Source organism: Megalobrama amblycephala, linkage group LG3 (assembly GCF_018812025.1).
Source record: "Megalobrama amblycephala isolate DHTTF-2021 linkage group LG3, ASM1881202v1, whole genome shotgun sequence".
NCBI classification, from domain to species: domain Eukaryota; kingdom Metazoa; phylum Chordata; class Actinopteri; order Cypriniformes; family Xenocyprididae; genus Megalobrama; species Megalobrama amblycephala.
Genome location: NC_063046.1, coordinates 56167162 through 56180272, shown reverse-complemented (window position 1 = coordinate 56180272; position 13111 = coordinate 56167162). Strand labels below are relative to the sequence as shown.

Sequence of the window (13111 nt, the reverse complement as noted above, 5' to 3'; positions counted from 1 at the left end):
CTCTTTAAGTACACTTAAATGTCCTTTTATTTTTATTAATGTTAGTTTACTACAAGTGCACTTTCAATACCGTTCAGCACACTTCTTTTTCACAATTGGATGCTAAACAGTTCTAGACATTTTCTGATTCATCTTGTCGCCTTTGCAGATAAACGGTCAGGTTCTATACGGCCGCAGCCATCAAAACGCCTCTGCCATTATTAAAAGTGCCCCCTCAAAAGTCAAGATCATCTTCATCCGGTAGGTCAAAAGTTTTGATGTGTTGATCTGAAGGGATTTTGAAGGGATTTTGCCTGCTGACGCACGTGATGTGTTTCAGAAACGGAGATGCTTTGAGTCAGATGGCTGTCGGGCCAATGAAAGAGACAGACTCACCGGACACACACATAGAGGTAAACTCACACTCTCCTGTGTCTAGCTATCTACATGTGCTTGTACCATACAATTATTATTACTACAGAATAAAACAGTAATAATAATTAATTAATACTCTTGTTGTGTACTTCAAATCTTAAATGTTTAAAATGGTTTAAAAAAAACCTGTACTTGCAGATAATATAATATTAATGAAATTAAGGCTGCTTAAATGCACTTAAAGAGAGTGCACTTTGTAATAATGTCTAATTAAAAGCATTTTTAATTGTTGTAATCATTTTTGGTCAACTAACACACTAAAGCACATGTAAAGAACTTGATTATAATTTTAACTGTACTGCTTTATCTGATATTACATTTAAAGTTAATATACTTTAAATATACTAAATTGCAACTTCATCATTACAAAGGTGTAATTACAAATATATTTAAATACATGACATAAAAGTTTCAATAGAAATGACATTAAAGTATATTTTAGTTCTCCATAAATGCTAGTCAGTACATTCAGCAGTACACTTTAACCATATTTCAAAGACAACAGAGTTAGTTAATTACATATAAAGATGTACTTAAGTCCTTCTTAAGTGGGTCAAAAACACTCAAAATTTCAGCTTATTGCATTTAATATAAATTCAAACTATAATACATTTTAATTTAATTGCAATTAAATGCAGTTAATTATCAGAAAACATTACATTCAGTTAAATTTCTTTAATAAACACTCGTTTTAAAAGTATACTTAAGTGTACTTCTTTTTCACAAGGGAGGCAAACAGGCACACATTAAACATTCCCAAAGTATGTAAAAAGAAAGGTCATTCATTAGTTTATGCAGTTTGTTTCTTTTTTCATTCATTCATTCATTCTAAAAGATATAGCTATCCGTTAGCATTCCTGTTCATCTCAATAAATCAATTTCCTGTTTTTAAGAGCCTCTAAAAACAAATACTAATACTATACTATTATGAAATATTTGCAATTTTAATGGTTCCCGCAAAAAATAACATATATTTTATCAGTATACACAAATAATTTCATATGGCCTTCAGTGGAGAAGGATTTTCATTGAAGGCTTTTGGTCACATGATGTTGTAGTTACACCATCTACCAGTAGGGACTAAATCTGAATCTAAACAGCCATTCACGTTTATCCATTCATTTGTTCAGTCATCATCATGTTTAATGTGTTATTTCTTATTTCTGCCCCAGACAGAGCCGCCCAGCTCAACACTAGACATGATCCAACACATAACTCTTCCTGTGGTAAGACACACACTTCAGTTCGCTTTTGACTGCGTTTGTGCGGTTTCTGTCTCTGTGCCGGCTATGTTAAGTGCTTTCTGCTAAAGTGTTTTCTTTCTTTGTCTCTTTGTCAATCTCATAGGTGCAGGAGGATGGAGGGGTTGGTATCGTCCTGAAGGAGGATGACAGCAGGGATGGATGCATCATTCACAGTGTAGATGAGAATGGAGCAGCTGGAAGGGTATGAATCACTATGGTCTAGGTGCAAAATTAAAGACAACAGACACAATGTCCACAACCCATTTTATTTTTGTAATGTGACATATTTCTGATATTTAACCAGAGAACAATATAGGGTTTGAAATGTAGGTGCCTGATGGGACAAGGATGAAATATAAGAGGACTTGATGTTAGCTGAAAATGAAAGTTATGAAAAAGCAGCATGACATTTTGATGATTACTAAAATAATCTTTTTGCAAGTAACATGCACTGATAAATTGTGAACAATAAGACCAGCAAAGTGTATTAGAAAATAAATTGGATCAATTTTGATTTCATGCTGGCTTTAACACACACACACACACACACATATACAGACCGGCCAAAAAAAAACAAAAAAAGTTGCCCTTTGGATTTAAATAGGCAAATGCTTAAGAGTCTATGACTGGATCATTATTGCGGTGATTATCATGTTTCTAGCATTTTATATGTGTTGGTAATTTCTTAAACAACCATGTAGGAAGACAAATCTTGGCCATGGATGACAATGTCAAGATTCATCATGCTCAAACTGTGAAAGAATAGTTGGGAAGGAGCATGAAGAATCATTTTCACACTTGAATCGGCACCTCTGAGTCCAGACCTTAAATTCATTGAAAGTCTTTGGGATGTGCTGGAGTAGACTTTACAGAGTGCTCACCAAAATGATGCACCTTTTGATGGAAATAAATGTTGTGATGTTATTTCCATCAAGAGGTGCATCAATTATTGGTCAAGATCTTGTATTCACAATGCTAATTGATGGAGCTACACACTCCATTAATTAGGCTTAGAAGAACTGTTGCCAAACATATAACATGCTAGAAACATAATAATCACTGCCATTATGATCCAATCATACACTCTTAAGCATTTGCCTATTTAAATCCAATCAGCGGCATTTAGCATATATATATATATATATATATGGATATGCATGTATGTCCAACTTTGTTCGCATACATACAGTATACAACCTCTTGATTGCTTATATCATTGCAAAACGCGACTATTAGCCATGAAGGTATTAAGATATTAAAAACATGAATATCATGATTTTTCTGTAAAGCTGCTTTGAAACAATGTGTATTGTAATAAGTGCTATGCAAATAAATTTGACTTGACTTTTTATGTGCATCTTTGCTAGTTTTTGTGTACTGTATGGCTGTCTCTCAAAACCTAGTGAGCTGCCTACCTAGAGAGTTTCAGACCTGTGTGTGTGTGTGTGTGTGTTTTAGGATGGTATGATTGCAGTGGGACACAGGCTGCTTGCAGTAGATGATGAGATGGTTCTGGGACTCTCTGTGGAAAAGGTAACATGCATTCCAACTGTTAAATGTTTTTAATTAAGAATTTAAAGGAATACTCAATTTTGTCATGATTGTTGTTCTAAACCCTTGTAGGTGCAGTAAACAATTTTTGAGAAACACTATTGAAAATTGAAATCAACAACCAAGCAAACAATATTGTGAATATTTGCTAGATGTCTATTCTGTGTGTGTGCTGAAAATAAATATTGTGTTTGCACATCGGATCGGATCGATCACCACAACACCACAACACTCTTGTACCCTAGGAGCATATTCCCACATAGAAGGCGACGTTCTCGTGACCTTGTGCAACGTTGCCTAAAAAAGTTCTCTAAAGGTGAAGAAAATTGTGAACCTTTACAGAACATTTGGGACATTCCTAAAACGTCCTCTTTTGGTAGTGAAAGTGCTGCAGTTCAAGGTTCCTTATATGACTTTAGGGGGACATTCAAATTTGGTTAATTTTATGGTCACATAAGAATGTTACAAAAAGGGTATTTGGGACATTAAAGGTGCCCTAGATCAAAAATTGAATTTACCTTGGCATAGTTAAATAACAAGAGTTCAGTACATGGAAATGACATACAGTGAGTCTCAAACCCCATTGTTTCCTCCTTCTTATATAAATCTCATTTGTTTAAACGACCTCTGAAGAACAGGCGAATCTCAACATAACACAGACTGTTACGTAACAGTCGGGGTGTAGGCCCCTAATATTTGCATAATGCCAGCCCATGTTCAAGGGATTACACAAGCCAGTATTAACGTCTGTAGCTGCACACAGCCGAATCATCAGACTAGGTAAGCAAGAACAACAGCGAAAAATGGCAGATGGAGCGATAATAACTGACATAATCCATGATAGCATGATATTTTTACTAATATTTGTAAATTGTCTTTCTAAATGTTTCGTTAGCATGTTGCTAATGTACTGTTAAATGAGGTTAAAGTTACCATCATTTCTTACTGTATTCACGGAGACAAGAGCCGTCGCTATTTCATTTTTTAAACACTTGCAGTCTGTATAATGCATAAACACAACTTCATTCTTTATAAATCTCTCCAACAATGTAGCATTAGCCGTTAGCCACGGAGGACAGCCTCAAATTCACTCAGAATAAAACGTTAACATCCAAATAAATACTTTACTCACATAATTCGAAGCATGCATACAGCATGCATGACGAACATCTTGTAAAGATCCATTTGAGGGTTATATTAGCTGTGTGAACTTTGTAAATGCGCTGTAATATAGTCGACAGCTCGTGTGGCAGGGAGCACGCGATTTAAGGGGGCGGCGCCAAGTGTAAATCAGTGCATTGTTAATGATGCCCCAAAATAGGCAGTTAAAAAATGAATTTAAAAAAATCTATGGGGTATTTTGAGCTGAAACTTCACAGACACATTCAGGGACACCTTAAACTTATATTACATCTTGTGAAAAAGCATTCTTGGGCACCTTTAACTGAACGTTCCCACATGGTCCTCTGTTGGTCATTTAATAACGTTCCGGATATGAGTTTAGGGGGACGTTCTATTTTGGTTATTTTATGGTCATGCGAGAACGTTACAGAGAGGACATTTGGGAAGTTAACAGAACGTCCTATAGTAATAGTCCCCTAAACATTCCCAGAACGTCCTGAATGTTCCCTGATGGTCCACCAAATAATGTTCCCCAAACCTTAAAAGAACTCCACATCGTGACCGTCTCTGAATGTTCTGGGAACGTTACTAGACAACATCCTTAACACCAGTGGGGACGTTCTGGGAATGTTCTGGGAATGTTCTGGGAATGTAAAATTTCTGGCGGGGTATGCTCATGATGGGGAGGAGAGAGAGTGAGTAAGCGGGAGATTTGTAGAAAGACTGTAGAAAGCGATATGGCTGAGATATTACCAAAGACGAAAAAGTCAGAGAAGTATAATTAAAACTCGTTTTAATATTGGGAAAAGCTTTACAGCACTTGAGAAACGTTAGAGAGCGGGTAAGCCTGAAGATGGATGCTGAGGTTGCTTTGTTTCTGCTTGATAAGTGAGTTTTGTTATGTTTCACAGAACTAAGATATGCTGTTGTATTCTGTTGTTGTTGAATCACAGCTGATTCATCCATACTTGCGCAAGCTGTCTGATGCTCCAGCTGTTAGTGTTTGCCTTTGTTGCATAGTGTGTTTGTTGTTTTGGGGGTGAAGCAATGAAGGAAGGGATGTGTTTGTTTGGGTGTCAATTTCAAACATCAACAGTGTTTCTCATTATTTCCAAAAATAATTAATGACAGGAGTCATTGTTTAATCGTGAAATTGTTGTGTTGTAGGTGATGTCACTGTTGAAGAAAGCCCAGGACTCAGTGAAACTCACCATCTGCATTGACCCCGCCTTCCAGCCCTCCTCATCCAATCAGATTTGCTCAGGGTCAGACCCAGGAATCAGCTTGCCGCTGGTTTCTGTGACATCATCAGAGACAGAGCCAATCAGGAGTAAGAGGGAGGAGTCTGGGATTATTAAAGGAAAACTTGTCCATGAATAAATCTGAACCTGATCTTTGTCATCATGATGATTGTGTGTTGCAGATTCGAGCAGATGCTCCACTCCGGGGACCTTGGCGTCTGATCCAGCTACGTGTCCCATCATCCCCGGCTGTGAGACCACTATAGAGATCTGCAAGGGCAGAACAGGACTGGGGCTCAGTATCGTGGGCGGCTGTGACACTTTACTGGTGAATAACGTTTAACGTTTGTTTCCAAGCGGACTGATATAAACTTGCACACTATGACACTGGAGATTACCTAAATGTGTACAAACTGATTGTGCAGTCAAAATTTTATTCATAACTAATACAAATCAACTTTCACCATAAATCTTCAATTCACATTGTCTTCAAGTTGGGATTCAGAGAAAATCCAGTTCTTGTTATTGTTAATCAAACCTAAAACTTAAGGTGAAATAAATAAAAGAAACAAAACAAAACAAAACGAAATAAAATATAAATATTACATAAAAAAAAAAATAATAATTTTGAAAAATTACAAATGTTGCCTTGGCAAATAAAAAATAAAATAAGATAAAATAAGATAAAATAAAATATAAATATTACATTAAAAAAAAACTTAATTTTGAAAAATTACAAATGTTGCCTTGGCAAACTAACTGAAATAAATAAGTTGAAGTTGAAGTACTAAAGCTAAAGAAAAAAAATATTATTCTTATTAATAATAATAATAATAATAATAATAATAATACAACTACAATTTATTTAAAATGAAAACTGAAAAAATCTAAATATTAATAAGTATGATAATTGTATTTAAATGATCGTAAAATAATGCTGACCTAATCTCACTTTGTCTGACAAGAAATTATTATTATTATTATTATTATTGCTATATTATTATTATTATAATATAGTAATAATATTAATATTATTATTATTATATTATTATTATAACAAGCCAAGACCTTGTTCCAAATATATCATTATATTTAAGGCCATACAACACACAAAATAAGATTACAAATGAAAATTATCAAGTAAAAATAAATATATAAATGAATATGAAGAGATAAATGAAGAAAATAAATATATATGAATAAAAGATATTGAGAAATTACACATAAAGAAATTACAACACAGATACATGTTTGCTCTCTAATGGAGTGCCTATCTGACCTTCAAGACTTGAAGACCTCCAGAGTTACTCTGTTTACATGCATTGTTTTAGGGTTTTTGCAGAAACATCATGCAAAAACGTTTTAAAAGTGTACTTAAGTGTGTCGTGAAAGCTGTAAAACTGTTCTCTGTTTAAGTACACTTAATTGGCCTTTTATTTCATTCATATATTATCTGCAAGTAGTTTTTTAAAAAATATAAAAATTTGAAGTGCACTACAAGTTCACATTCAAAACAATTAAGCACTCTTCTTTTTCACAAGAGTTTAGGAACTCGTTTATAAGAACATATATAAAGACTGAATTTGTCTATGTTCAGGGAACTATAATAATTCATGAGGTGTACGAGGAGGGAGCCGCCTCTAAAGATGGCCGACTGTGGGCGGGAGATCAGATTCTGGAGGTAAAATCACGACCATCAGACACTCTTCTGACTAGACTAGGCTTGATTTCATGTCAACTTCATTTCAGCCATTCTATCCCTCCCTTTTGTAACTCTCTCTCTCTCTCTCTCTCAAAAGGTGAATGGTATAGATCTGCGAGTGGCGACGCATGATGAGGCAATCAACGTTTTGCGCCAGACTCCGCAACGTGTACGTCTGACAGTCTTCAGAGATGAGGGTCAGTATAAGGAAGAAGAACTGTGGGACTCCTTGACCATTGAGCTTCAGAAGAAACCAGGCCGTGGTCTGGGACTCAGCATCATCGGGAGAAGGTACTAGAACATTAGTTGAAGGTACTAAATAAGTCTGATTTAAGGTAAATAATTGGGGTGTCCGTCTATTTTTGGGCTCCTGTTTTTTAGCATTTTTAGTATTTTGCTAGTTCGGTGTGTACCCTGAGATAAAATCTTGTTTTTGACCATCTTAAGTAGGACTTAAGTACGTCTTCATATGTAAATGCATAATTACTTCTATTGTCTTTGAAATATGTTTAAGGTTACTGCTGAATGTACTGACAAACATTTATGGTAAACTAAAATATACTTTAATGTAATTATTGTTGAAACTTGTATGTCATGTAAATATTTTTGTAATTACACATTTGTCATGATAAAGTTGCAATTTAGTACATTCAAATATTTTAACTTTATATTTAATATTGAAAAACACTACAGTTAAAGCATGAAAAAAGATTATTAAAACAATTATTAAAATGTACTTTAAAGTAAAACTTAATTTGACATTATTACAAAGTGCCCTTTTAAAAATGTACTTAAGTGTGTGTCATGAAAGTGTACTCTCTTTAAGTACACTTAAGTGGCCTTTTATTTATTATTATATTATCTGCAAGTAAAAATACACTTTTAAGATTTGATTTACACTACAAGTACATTCACTACAATTAAGCACACTTCTTTTTTACAAGGGTCCACAAATGAATATTCAACTCTGTATTCCCCATCTGTGCTAACAGTAATTGACTGTGTCTGTCTCAGGAACGACACAGGAGTCTTTGTGTCAGACATCGTGAAGGGTGGAGTCGTGGAGACTGACGGACGTCTCATGCAGGGAGATCAGATCCTTTCGGTTAATGGGGAGGACGTTCGTTCAGCCACACAAGAGTATGTGGCCTCGCTGCTCAAGGTGAATGTCAGAGTCATTCTGTTAAATGGGTGCCTTTTCCATTTTGGCAAAATTGTTGAAAGATATAAAACATTCAGTCATATCTGGCATATCTTAAAGCTTTAATCATTTTTTTGTAAATAAATTTGTATAGTTTTTTGCTTAAACATTATGAACATGATGAAATTATTTTTTTATAGTATTATAGATATACTATTATTAATATTCTCCATTAGATTTTATTTTTATATTTTCTGTTTTCACTTTAATTTTAGTTAAATTTTTAGCAATTTCATTGTGTTTTTGTCATTTTTATTACTTTTTTAATGTCTATATAGTTTTTATTCAATTTATTTATTAGTTTTAATTACGTAAGTACTTCAAGTTAAAGTAAATAAAAATGAGAAATGTTGCCTTTGCAACAAGCTGAAAAAAATAAGTTTAAACTTTTTTATATTTTATTTTATTTCAGTTAATTATGTAATAAGGAACAAAATGTTATTTTTTTATGGTTTTAGTTTTAGTTAATAACCATGGTAAAAATCAGAGAAAGTAATGTGTGTTAAGATAGGAGAATTGTTCATTTATCTATTATTTAGCAAAGCAGTGTTAATAAGTCAAAAACAATGCAGCCACCATTTACAGGTGCATCTCAATAAATTAGAATGTCGTGGAAAAGTTAATTTATTTCAGTAATTCAACTCAAATTGTGGAACTCGTGTATTAAATTCAATGCACACAGACTGAAGTACTTTTAAGTCTTTGGTTCTTTTAATTGTGATGACTTTGGCTCACATTTAACAAAAACCCACCAATTCATCTCAATAAATTTGAATACTTATTTTATTGAACAAGATCAATAAAAAAAGGATATTTTAAACAGAATCGTCAGGCTTCTGAAAAGTATGTTAATTTCTATGCACTCAATACTTGGTTGGGCCTCCTTTTGCATGAATTACTGCATCAATGCGGCGTGGCATGGAGGCAATCAGCCTGTGGCACTGCTCAGGTGTAATGGAAGCCGATAGTGCCTTCAGGTCATCTGCATTGTTGGGTCTGGTGTCTCTCATCTTCCTCCCCTGACAGCAACATAGTGTCGGCCCAGATCCGGCCCACATCTTGTCCGTGTGTAATCCACATGTACCAGATGTGGGCCGGATCTGGGCCACACTATGTTGCTGTCTGGGACAATACCCCATAGATTCTCTATGGTGTTCAGGTCAGGCGAGTTTACTGGCCAATTAAGCACAGTAACACCATGGTCACTGAACCAGCTTTTGGTACCTTTGGCAGTGTGGGCAGGTGCCAAATCCTGCTGGAAAATGAAATCAGCATCTCCATAAAGCTTGTCAGCAGAAGGAAGCATGAAGTGCTATAAAATTTCCCGGTAGATGGCTGAGTTGACTGTGAACTTCAGAAAACACAGTGGACCAACACCAGCAGATGACATGGCAGCCCAAATCATCACTGACTGTGGAAACTTCACACTGGACTTCAAGCAACATGGTGTCTGTGCCTCTCCACTCTTCCTCCAGACTCTGGGACCTTGATTTCCAAATTAAATGCAAAATTTACTTTCATCTGAAAAGAGGACTTTGGACCGCTGAGCAACAGTCCAGTTCTTTTTCTTCTTAGCCCAGGTAAGACGCTTCTGACGTTGTCTTTGGTTCAGAAGTGGCTTGGTACGTGGAATGTGACAGTTGTAGCCCATTTCCTGAAGACGTCTGTATGTGGTGGCTCTTGATGCACTGACTCCAGCTTCAGTCCACTCCTTTTGAAGCTCTCCTAAGTTCTTAAATCGGCTTCACCTGACAATCTTCTCAACCCTGTGGTCATTCCTTTCACTTGTACACCTTTTCCTGCCACACTTTTTCCTTCCAGTCAACTTTCCATGAATATGCTTTGGCACAGCACTCTGCGAACAGCCAGCTCTTTCAGCACTGACCCTCTGTGGCTTACCCTCAATGTAGAGGGTCTTGATGATCGTCTTCTGGACAACTGTCAAGTCAGCAGACTTCCCAATGACTGATGTTGGGATTAATGACCTAAACCCAGTATTTATACTCTGAGAATGGTAATTTAATAGAACTTGAAATTAAATATTCTAATATTTTGAAATATTGATTTTTTTATTTTTTTTATTTTGATGAGCAGAAAGCTGTAATTATCAATATGAAAACAAAAAAAGTCTGGAAATATTTTACTTTGTCTAATAAATCTAGAATATATTTTAAGTTTAATATAAGTTTTACTTTTTGAATTAAATTACAGAAAAAAAAACTTTTTCACGATATTCTAATTTATTGAGATGCACCTGTACATTTAACTAAATTGCTTTATATTAAATTTAAAGGATTAGTTCACTTTCAAATGAAAATTACCCCAAGCTTTACTCACCCTCAAGCCATTCTAGGTGTATATGACTTTTTCTTTCTGATGAACACAAGAGCTTTATAATGCAATGAGTGGGATCAATGAGTATGAGCTGAAGGCCTTCTGATGCAAAACGATGCGTTTGTGTTATAACTTGTTAAATATGGATATATTTTTTTTACACAAGAAGGCCTTTATTAACCCTTTGGAGCAGTGTGGAATATGTTTATGATGGATGGATGTGGATGGAGACAATTTCTTCAGCTCATACTCGTTTGGTAACGCTTATTGCCATTATAAAGCTTGGATGCGTCAGGATATTTATTAATATTTCTCTAGATGTGTTCATCATAAAGAAGAAAGTCATATAAACTTAGGATGGCTTGAGGGTGAGTAAAGCTTGGAGTAATTTTCATTTGGAAGTGAACTAATCCTTTAATGTTCCTATAAGTTGTGAATCAATAATGACCACCAGATACACTCCTGAAAATGTTTAACAATATCTCCAAAACATAGTGAAACTTGGCACTCATTAACTAAAAAACTACATAGTAACATGTTTTATGTGTCTATTTTACTATTATGCTAAATAAGAGACAAGAAGGAACTTTTGAATTTGACCTCTCCAATGATGTCCCTTCCTCATGTCGTTTAAAGAGGCAGTGTATATATTTTGTGTATAAATGTGATTGATCTAGTGTGAATGTGAAAGCCAATATACATTTTACCACACACAAATGTTAATCATATAAACTGATTTATTTTCCCTCAGAGTTGTGCTGGTCCAATCAGATTGGAGGTGGGTCGTTTTAAGGCGGGGCCTTTCCACTCCGAGCGCCGTCTGTCTCAGAGCAGTCAGGTCAGAGACAAATCCACACACTCCGCACAATTATTAAACATTGTTTTTTTTGTTGTTGTTGTTGTTTTGTGCTGTTGCATGCTCTAAAATCCTATGGAAGCTTGTTTCCGCCGCTGAATTAAAAAAAAAAGGTAATTGCGATTTTATCTCACTATTCAGATTTTTTTTTTTTTTTTTTTTTTTTTTTTTTAGAATTGCGTGATATAAACTCACAATTTCTATCTCACAATTTTCATAACAGTATATAAACTCGCAATTGTGAAAAGAAAAAAAACTACATTGTGAGATAAAAAGTTTTATTCTGTGGCTGAAAGAAGCTTCCATAGATTTCCAGCTAATAGCTATGAAGCCATGATCCCAAAATACATTTTCACATGATTTTTTTATGAAAGTAATTAAGAAACTAATTCAATTTCAGCTGTAAAGCAGCTCCACAGAAGTCAAATAGTGTAACTATTCAGCTTAATTCAGTGCAAAGTTTTCATTTTTCATTATCCGGCTCAATTCAGTTCAAATGTGTCAGTGCAGTTAAATTGATAATATTACTGAATATTAATTGTCTTTCAAAACCCAAACTGATCAAGACACAATAAGCAAGTTTATTCTTGAAGTTAAGCAGGTCTGAAATTTGTCAAAGCATCTGCGACTAGTCAGAGCGGGTCTTGCAAATGCGCGCACCACTGTTATTTTAATATTGTTATTAGCTTTTGAATTACCTTTTATTTTTCAATTTTTAATTTTCATTTCAATTTCAGATTGTTTTAGTAATTTTTTTGGCAATGCTTTACAATAAGGTCTCGTTTGTTAACAGTACTTAATTTATTATTTAATATCATTATATTGTGTGCACCTGATGGGTGTGTGCAGATTATTCTGCATTCACGCCATGTCGTAATTACCGTATGCTTTTGAATCGCTCTCGCGGTACTTTGATGTCATACACTGATCGGTCTGCGCAGCTCTGCGGTCAGGTGGTACAAGTTGTAGCTCCCAGAAAATTACAAGTTCTGCAAGCATGTGAAGGCTTTTTACAGTTCAGAATCAGTACAGTAATTATGACATGGCGTAAAAGCACCAATAGTCACCAACCACAAACATGAACGGTGCCGAGCTAGAGTCATGTTGTGCACTCATGGCCTAATAAAACTCTTCAGTGGCGTGTTTTCATGTGTGAAATGTCTCTCTGTGTTTTCGGTGCAGATAAGCGAGACGGGCAGTGGTAAAGTCATTCCTGCGGCTGTACAGGGTGATGCAGAGAAAACACTTGAATGTAAGAACAGTTCATCTGCTAAATTATATAAATATTCAGCTTCATTCTTGATTTCCAATCTTTCCTTTCTTGTCTTGCAGTGCTAGATAAAGACATCAGGACGGTTGAATTCACAAAGGTCAGTTACAGTAATTGAACCTTAAGGCCTTTTCACACAGAGAGCCAATATTTGTCAATAGTCCAAGATTTCAAAC

General features: G+C 35.1%; 1 protein-coding gene across 1 annotated transcript in view; it reads left to right on the top strand.

Annotated features, from left to right (window-relative positions):
* The window catches only part of LOC125265741 (multiple PDZ domain protein), a 111228-nt gene that overhangs the window by 91034 nt on the left and 7083 nt on the right, over positions 1-13111 (top strand). The window contains 13 exon segments of the mRNA XM_048186138.1: positions 149-240; positions 320-392; positions 1587-1640; positions 1762-1860; positions 3117-3191; positions 5499-5661; positions 5755-5900; positions 7170-7253; positions 7372-7565; positions 8289-8436; positions 11561-11647; positions 12848-12917; positions 12998-13035. Of these exon segments, the coding sequence (XP_048042095.1) occupies positions 149-240; positions 320-392; positions 1587-1640; positions 1762-1860; positions 3117-3191; positions 5499-5661; positions 5755-5900; positions 7170-7253; positions 7372-7565; positions 8289-8436; positions 11561-11647; positions 12848-12917; positions 12998-13035 (1323 nt within the window).